This window comes from Scylla paramamosain, chromosome 2, assembly GCF_035594125.1.
Source record: "Scylla paramamosain isolate STU-SP2022 chromosome 2, ASM3559412v1, whole genome shotgun sequence".
Lineage (NCBI taxonomy): Eukaryota > Metazoa > Arthropoda > Malacostraca > Decapoda > Portunidae > Scylla > Scylla paramamosain.
Window position 1 is genome coordinate 17,560,382 of NC_087152.1, and position 9,619 is coordinate 17,570,000.

General features: G+C 46.0%; 1 protein-coding gene across 2 annotated transcripts in view; it reads right to left on the reverse strand.

The window, feature by feature from the left end:
- Positions 1–248: 248 nt before the first annotated feature.
- The window catches only part of LOC135111141 (mucin-5AC-like), an 83,175-nt gene continuing 73,804 nt past the window's right edge, over positions 249–9,619 (reverse strand). For both annotated transcript variants that reach the window (XM_064024147.1, XM_064024155.1), the window contains exons 2-3: positions 5,314–5,449; positions 249–3,915 (exon numbers count right to left, since the gene is read on the reverse strand). In XM_064024147.1, coding sequence (XP_063880217.1) covers positions 1,430–3,915; positions 5,314–5,449 — 2,622 coding nt within the window. In that variant the 3' untranslated portion in view covers positions 249–1,429. The remainder of the gene's footprint in view (positions 3,916–5,313; positions 5,450–9,619) is intronic.

Sequence of the window (9,619 nt, forward strand, 5' to 3'; positions counted from 1 at the left end):
TCTCTGTTCTGATCGTGTATCTATGTGTGTTGCTGTAGTAGCCTCAGTTAAAAAATAACTGGCGCTTTTATGGAGCTGCACATTAGAAAATATTAAAATACAAAGAAATTCAAAGGTAAGACAAGATCTAATTAAGTAATATAAAGGCAATTTGACGCTGAAAACAAAATTTCATTAAAGAAGTAAGACAGGGGGAGCCACGAAGTAGTGGGGAGGGAAGGCAACCCTCCATCAGAGAGAGGCTGTGCTCAAGACACTGGGATGGTTTATTTGTACAACAGTTTTACAGTTAATGTATTTCTACAATCGGATCGATATCAATATTATAATGACAAAAATATCATCGAAAAATATTTTAAGCATAAACTAGAGAAATAAAATTAATATAGCATTTTAGTATTAAAGAAAACTTACGACTATTATAATAATAAAATATAATATCTGTATTATATACAAACTGTACAAAGGAAACACTGTGGTGTCGCCATTCCGTGACGAGAGTCGTGGCAGATTCCCTTCCTGGCAATGTTGTCGCCTAGAACTGGCGCAACACTTCACCAGGCAGCCCTCGGACCCTGCGGCGGTGTGGCGGCGTGGCGGAGATGGGGGGCCAGGCTCAGACACCAAGGAAGGACTGCTTTAGTTTTTTTTTTATTCTAATAATTATTGAATAAGGAACGACTTTTTTGGTTTGCAGACTCGTTACCAAGAGCCAGGCTGTGCAAGGAAAATAAGTTTATCCAGATCCGTCAATTAGTTCAGTACTCATGATCATCGACCGCAAGTTTTTTACTGTTTCAGTAATTTTTGTTTTGTTTTGGTTTTATTGTAATCGAGAAAAAAAAGCTCTCCACTTTCATAGTTAATTATGTAAACAAATATTTTCTTTAATTTGGAGTGACAAATGTTCTACCGCCACTGGCTGAGCAGGACGGAACAACTTTCCTCGCAACAAATTTCCTCAGGATTCCCTAGCCTTAGTCAACAAAACATTTATAATTGGAAGTAATATGAATGTCTGTATTGTCCTCCCACCAGGGAGCCTCGCGCCTCGTCGCCACGGACACTCGGCGCCAGCTATTCAAATACTTAGAAACTAACGATTCACTAGACTGTCAGTAACACAATTATCCTTACAGCGCACTGTTCTCTCTCTCTCTCTCTCTCTCTCTCTCTCTCACACACACACACACACACACACACAGGGGCGGGGCGCGCGTGGCCAGGCTGGGGCGCTGCCCGGCTGTGCGAGGCGGTGCTGCTTGGAGGATGAGGACTCTTCTCAGTAGTTTTGATTGATGTCGGTTAATAATATGAATGAATAACGGATTTTAAAATAATTTGACTATAAGTATTGAAAATCGTCAGACTTTCATTTACCGATATACAATTAAAGTCCACGAGGCGAGACATAATGGACCTGGGGAGATCACGCGCCGCCATTATTCTCAGCAGCGTCGTCCTCCGCTGGCTGGTCGGTGGCTGCCTCCGTGGCTGGCCAGGTCGGGTGTGAAAATTGACTGTCCTCTGGCTGCTGGTTGGCGAAAATGTCCAGCAACTCCGCCTGCGTCAAGGCCGTGGCGGGAGACAGGGCCTGAGGGAAGCTGCCCTCCAGCGGGTCCTTCATGGAGTGATCAGTGCTACCTTGCCTTTCCTCGGTGGGTGTCAGGGGAGGAGGGTGAGCCAGGTGTACCACACCGGGAGGGGGAGGCAGCTGGCCGGACACGTAAATCAGGTGCTGTCCAAAATCCTCCGTCTGATAATCCCCGAAGGCAAGATCAGTAACCCCGTAATCCCCGTCTGCGTAATAGTACTCGTACTCCTCGCCGACACCCGAGGGGAGCGTGGCCTCGGTGGTGTCCAAGGGTGTGGTGTCAGTGATGGGAAGAGAGGTGCTTTGCTCTACTGGAGAGGATGAGGTGCTAGGAAGTGTTGCATTGGTGCTGGGAAGAGGAGAAGGACTGGGTGAGGTGGGAGCAAAAGTGGTGGTTGCTGTGGGAAGAGAGGGAGTGGAGGAGGGACGAGGAGCCGGTGTGGTAGTGGTAGAGGAAGAGCTTGGTGTGGAGGCCAAAATGAAGTCACGTATATCGAATTTGCTCCAGCCGTTATCCTCGGCTGAGTTCACTCCAAACACCTTGACTTTAGAGTGTCCTTGGTAAATTACGTACTGCGGGGAGACAGTCGTGATTTTGCTTGAAGGAGCGGGGCCGGGGCGTATCACACGGAGTTCCCTCGGCGCTGGTGTGGACGTTGCGGTTGCTCTCTGGACCAAGTTGGAGTTGATTTTTACTTTGGAAGTTCCTCTGGCAGCTCCCTTTTCCCTGTCTGCGTCCTTATCCTCTTTCACAACGGCATTCTGACGAACCTGAGGGCGGGCGTACTCAGGATTAGCCTCTGAGTCTGAGAAGAGATACCCATCCAGGGAGTTAGTGTCGGCCACTGCATCTGAGTACACGGCCGGGGGTCTCTCAGTGATCCCGGGCTCCGTGGTTGGGTCGCTAAATTTAGACGGAGAGGGAGTGTACCTGTAGTTAGTTGGCAAGATCTCGGTGGTTGGGGTCTCCTCTGTGGGCCGCGTGTACCTGAACTCCCGCACGGTCACCGGTTCCTCAGTGCTCGACCCGCCGGGCCCGTTCGTCACCTGCGTGTACCGGAAAATCTGCAGCAACTCCGAGAGGCTGTTTGCTGTCAGCGTGGGCTTGTAGGAGTTCATGTGGTCGTTGAGGTGAGGATTGTCAATCAGATCAGTTATCGTCGTAATCTGCTTGTTGACGTAGGAGACAGGACCGTTGGGTTTGTAGTTAACCTTGCTGTCGCCGGACAGAGTGTCAGGGACGATGTAGGATGCAATCGATGGCTCGCGTCTTCTGCTCGAGTCAGACGATCTCGTGTCGATAAGATACCACGGGCGCCCGGACGACGCTGGCTTCCTGGTGGAGCTTCCTCTCACCCTGGTGCGCGAGGTGACTGGGGACTGACGGGAGGCGGAGGTGCGCAGGGAGGCGTACCGGAAATTAGGAGGGGGAATTTTCCGAACGCCAGCAGAGTCTGTGGCAGAGCCTAGGTAGGGAGACTCCTCTATCTGTGATTCTCGAGGAAGGTTGCCGAGCAGTTCATGAAGGGCGGGCCCGGTCCTGATAGTGGCCGTGTTGTCGAAGCGCCTTCTGGCAGGGGGAGGGGCAGGCGTCTGCTGAGGGAGTTGAGCGATCATTCTTTCCTGCAATTTTTTACTCCTTTCACGAAGGAGGTAGAAGAGCTCAGGTGGCAATATCACAGATGTCCGAGTCTCTGAAAAGGCGCCTTCCAGATCACTCTCAGTCTCAGTTTCACAGCCTGGTTTCTCGTCCGGGGATGCTTCACCATCAGAGAGCTCGGTATCTTCGTAGAAGACATCAGATCTATCGGAAAATCCTTCTTCTTTCTGGGGAATTTCCAGATTGGTTTCTGGGACACTCGAAGATTCCTCCACAGCCTTGGCAGTGGAGTCAGTGGTGGTGGACGTGGTGGTGGAGGTGGTGGAGGACGTGGTGGTGGCCTCCGTCTGCTCAGGCACTAAGGTGGCCTCGCCGATGGTGAAGGAAGGCGAACGGAAGGCCCGCACGATGTTGCTCTGCGGGTTGATGTGGTAGTACTCGATGTTCTCGGTGCCGTACACTGAATGGTACTCCGGCTTCTGCTTCTCTGACCGCACCACAAACACTGTTGGGTTCTCCGGTCTGACTGGGTACAGCGGCTTCTCCTTCATGGGCTCGTTACTGAAGTGAACTCTCTCCAGGGGCGGCGGCTGGTAGGCCACGGTGGGGTCATCGGCCATAGGGTTGCTCACGTCCATGGGGAACCAGCCGTCAAAGTCGAGGCTTCTCCTCCGTCTGGTGAGGCGCTTGGCATTGACAGAGGGCGTGCCTCCGGGGTTCCCTGGAATAGTAATATCAATGTAATACACGGCAGGGTTTTTGTCGTCCATAGGACTTGATTGATGACGGACGGCAGAGCTCGCGCTGCTGTGCAAGGGCTGGTGGTTGGCCGCGCCCACTGGGAGGAGGTAAAATTTATTCAGATGTGGATTTTTGGCATAAGTGGAATAACTGGCAACTGGAGTATTTTTCGTGAATAGTTTAGTGAGTGGAACATTTCTCTGATAGTTACCGTGAACCATATCCTTATTGCTAAAGACAATGGGCTGTAAGCTACTGATGGAATTCCAATCAAGTGGAAATGCATTTAGCAAAGCGGGGTTAGTATGTTCAGCAGTCTGCATGCGAAGCAAATCCTGTACAGCAGAGTCCTTGGGAGTCATAAGATCTACGTCTCTGCGGAAGAGAGTGCCTAGAAATCTATTGTCATCGTCCAGTTCGTGAAGTCTCGTGTCCTCAGCAAAAATGTCTTCAAAACTTGTAAGCAAAGAAGCGGAATTCAAGACTGAAGCTTCCGGCGTCTTTACAGAGCCTGGAGGGCGTGGGTGACCTAAAGGAACACCTGCGTCGTGTCCTCCACTCAGGCTGATATCTCCATTGGTCTTCATACTAATCTCCAACACCGCCAAGTCTTGCATCTCCTCCGGCACCTTGATGTTGATGACTCTCGATAAAGGCTTCCCGCTCCCACGTGCACCCGAGTTAGAGGCTTCTGTATTGGCACTTTTAGGCATAGGAGCTGTTGTAGTTGGGAAAGGAATGTTCGGACGGTAGCGGAAACCATCTGGTCTGTGTGGCATTATGGACTGTGGTTTTAAGGTGCCAAAGTCTTTATTTTGATTCCTGCTAGAGTCCAAAGGTAAGTTAGGTCTAGGAGGTCTACGGGGTCTGGAAAATGTACTGAAAGAATCTGGCTGTGGGCTGTGTTCATTCCTGGTCCCTCTGATTGGACGCAGGAATCCATCATTAGGAAGTTGTGAAGTATGAGAAAGGGCATGCATCCCACCACCACCACCACCACCCTTAGTAAACGTGCTCTCACTACCAGCATCCCTTAATCCACCCCTACCCCCATCACCCCCACCATACCGCAAGCCCCCAGAAGGCATCTTAAATTTCCCAGCCCCAGGAATATGAGGAGGAGGTGGAGGAGGAGGATGAGGAGGCAGTGACGGTCGACCAGCACCCCTAAATTTATTCTGCAAGGTAGCGTGTCTGCCATTGGGGTTATGGAAGGGATGAAAGCGCTGAGCCATCACTTGTCGTACGCCATTCAGCCCCCCGAGCAGGTATGGCACAGGATTAAGCGCACTCAGTGTTAGGGATAGCATGTTGGGCCCCGTCTCTGGCATGCCTTGCCTCGCTGACACAGAATCACCTTCCCCGTTCCCCTCCGCACCTCTCGCCTCCACCGCCTGTGACTCCATCTGCCGCTCCATCACAGACTCGGCCGCTGACGTCGCCGCCGCCGCCGCCTCCGCCTGCGCCGTCGTCACCGCCATCACCACCACCACCATACACGTCGACAACAGCATCTGTGGAAGGTGAGGAGAATTAGCGAGGAGTCACGTCATCTGCATCAGACAAGGATAATGTATAGGTTTAACACACGTTCACTCCTGGTCAACACTTCCTCTTATAGTCCGTAGTTTTAGGTTTTGTTCTTTAAAACTATGATTAACTGATTAAAAAAAAAAAAAAGCTGTCTCATGATATTAATAGTAAAAAACAAAATAAAAAAAAATTCACGAACAGTAAGTGAGAGTGCTGTCTTTAAACGTCACTGATATAGAGAAACATCATGGCGGCGTGACGCGTCGTCAAGAGGAAGAGTGAAAAAAAGAAGAAAAATAAAAAAAAAAGTAGCAGCACCAGTACCAGCCTGAGCAGCGAGATCAGGGCGTGGCCGAGAGAAAATACAGAGACAACAACATCTTCGCGCAGAGAGTGGAGGCATACCTGAAGGAAAATCACGGAAAGGAAAGTGTGCGGGGAGAGGAGGCTGTCAAAGCATAATTATGGTTATGCTGAGACTGAGCGACTGAGAGTAATCTGCTCAGTTTATCGTTTCGCCATTCTCTAACGAAGACGATTAACTTTCACAAGATTAACATTGCGTCCCAAGACACGGCCGCACGCTTGTAAGGGACGATACAGCTTAAGACGTTATTTCGACGTCTTATCTCTTACATTTCACGTACTCTAGCAGAAGTTATAGGAATTTTCAAGTGTTTTTAATGATCTAATGATAGTTTAACAAAAATTCTGCACCATCAGTATGAAAAACACCCATGAAAACCAGACATATTATCTCAACAGCCTTTGAAAAATACAGCTTATGAGAGAACAAAGCGTTTAAGAACAGAGGTCTTACAGCAGCCTCTGTCAACGGGAACAAACAATAGTGCGTTTCCTTGTCTAGCGAAAAGCGCGAGGTTGATCCTTACGGCGCATGTGGTGTTAGGAGAAAGTGTGGTGGTATGCACGAGGCCTGGGAGGGAGGCAGAGAGGCAGGACCCACACACCCCCTCACAACCGCCACCACTCTCACCGCCCACTTCCTCAACCACCACCACCACCATCACCAGCGCGACACATCACTGTCAACGACTCTTTGTGTGTGTGTGTGTGTGTGTGTGTGTGTGTGTGTAAATGTTAAGTTTAAATAGTAAGAGATCTCCAGGTCATAACTAGGTTGCTTGATTTAAGTGAGATTACTACATGTCTACAGTACAAAAGAAGAAAAAGAAAATTTAATCTATAGCTACTGTGTGTGTGTGTGTGTGTGTGTGTGTGTGCAATGTGGAAGGCATCCTATTGCTATCATTTTCGTTATTTTTCGCTTCATTCTTCGTGGTAACCTCAGCGCACTTTCTCCTCTCCTCCTCTCCATCTTCTAAACACAAATGCTACCCCGGCTCATACTTAACCTAATCTTAAGCTTAAAGCCCCACTTGTGTTTCTCAGCAGCCTGTCCATTATCTTTTTAGCTGCTACCATAAAAAAAAAAAAGGCATGTGTGTGTGTGGGTGTTCGGGTGGGTGGGTGTGGATGAATGTGGATGTGTTGGTAGGTTTGTGGGTGAGTGCGTGTGTGTTCACCTAGTCATGGTATACAATATTTAAGTCAGGTTTCTTTTTTTTTTTTCTTTCCTCAGATGTACCTTATTTCAGTCAAGTCTTAAAATGGTGGACGTTCACTCCTGGTCAACGCGAAGGGCTACTCAAGTGTGTTGGTTCATGGGTCAGTGCATTCATCTACACACCCCGTCCATATCTAACTTGTCCTAAAGCACGTACATTTAGGGAACTACATTTCTCGACATTGTTTAGGCATCTAGACTTGTTCATACTGCATTGTCAAGGGAAGGAAAGGAAAAGAGAAAGCCTTGATTAGCTTTAACTGAAAATGACACTGATAATTTGAGTAACCCTTAACAATTTCACAAAGAAGAAAGAAAATCATATGCACGATGAAACTTCTTACTAAATTTTCTATCCTCTCTTTCGCTGTGTTACCTTTCTTTCAAAACCATGTCTTCAATTTGCACAAAACCACTTCATTAAGAGCTGGCACCTTCACTGGCCATTTTTCTTAAATCTTTTCGTTGTCTTGGCCAAAGCCCCTTTTGCATAAAATGAATAAAATAACGCAAGACGAAAAAAAAAAAAAAACACCAATCGAAGAATAAGAGACATATTCCCTTCACTTCCTTTCAGAGTTGTAAGGAAAAAGAATGTTCTTCTCAACAGTATATTGTGTGGCTTTGTAAACTCTTCCTTATGACAGGTGATGATACCTCTTTCCTTCAATCGCCTACCCTCCCCCCATCTCTCTCTCTCTCTCTCTCTCTCTCTCTCTCTGCTTTATCATACACGTCATAAGACACAAGAACAGCATGTCCAACGGTTGAGTTTTCCCACCTCTCGCCACTAACATGCCCAGCAAACAACTCACGCCCCTACACCAGTACACTCCAAGGAAGGGAGCACTACTACCACCAAGAAACTGGCCATCACACTTCCTCAATTACTTACTTGTCTGCTTATTTGTTAGCATTAATTCTGACTACGTAACTTTTCCATATGAAAGAACTGGTAACTCCAACCTACACACACACACACACACACACACACACACACACACACACACATACACACACACTAATGGATTCTCGGAACATTATTTACGTAACCTTATGCCCGACAAATAAGTTAATGTAATAAATGTGTTTGTAGGCCGAAATGTTATTACTTATATATATATATATATGTATGCATGTGGGTCTTAACGTGGTAGATGTGCACGTGTTTCTTGCACTTCTATGGCACTGTAGACGGAGAACTTGTAAATCTCTTTATTGTTTGTCGTCCGTCAGTAGCAAGAAGGAAAAAAAAAAAAAAAGGAAAAAAAAAAAGAGAAAGAAAGGAAGATGAAATGAAATGAAAGAAAGAAAGAAGGAAGAGAAGAAAAAAAGAAGAAGAAAGAAAGAAAAGAACAAGATTGAGACCAACAACAACAACAACAACGACAAAAGTAAAACATCACCATCAATAACAGAGATAACATAAACTACTACTACTACTACTACCACTGCTACTACCACAACCTCATCATCATCATCAACAACAACAACAACAACAACAACAACAACAACAACAACAACAACAACAACAACAACTACTACTACTACTACTGCTACTACTACTACTACTACTGCTATTACTACTACTACTACTACTACTACTACTACTACTACTACTACTACTACTACTACTACTACTACTACTACTACTTACACTACTACTTTCATTGCCATAACAAGACCACCGACCGCCACCAGCAATACCAAAACCATCCTCACCACCATCACCACCAGAAAAAAAAAAAAGAAAAGAAAAAAAAGAAAAAAAAAACTTATTCGTTGTATGTCTCAAGGTTGCTGGACCACCTTGAGTAAGATAAGATCCATCTCATTACCTTGTCCACCGAGTTAAACAGGTAGCAAGATTTATTTGCCATTTTTTTCCTCTCCCACATTCACAGTTTTGCCATCTGGAGGGAAATGTTCTTAAGAGGTTAGGGGAGAGTTGAATTACCTTACGCCAAACACTTCCCGGTAATTGAATGGGATTATAATGCATTTTAAAAGATACTTCCTGCGTTTGTTTTGAAATCTTTCTCCTCCCCTAGAAGACAAGTATTTCCTTCATTTTCTTTCAGAGTTGTGAGGGATAAAAAGTGCTTTTCTCATGAGTATGGTGTGGCTTTGTAAACTCTTTCCTTTTCAAAAGACAAAAAAAAAAAAAGAAAAGAAAAACGTAGAACAGGATCTATAGTAAATACAGGTATTCCAGTATATCATTGATACTGTAGTAGACGTGGGCACCTGGGCAAACTGAGCTCCATTTTCTTTATTTTGTGGCGTGGGTAATAGGTTACATTCTGTTTGAGTGCATTTTATCTATTTATTTATTTTTTCTATCTAGCTTTTTTTTTTTTTTTTACCCTTTAAATGCTATACAATTTTTCCTCATAATTTCTTTCAACGTTTTAGAAACTTGGTTTAAAACTAGTCTTTTGAATAGTTCTCTAGTCTAAAAATATGAAATTAACCACCTTTTCTCTCTTTTCTTCTGTGGCAAAGCAACTTTTTTTTTTATGTTTACAGTGTTCTGAGTGTTAATAGGAAACGACCATAGCAG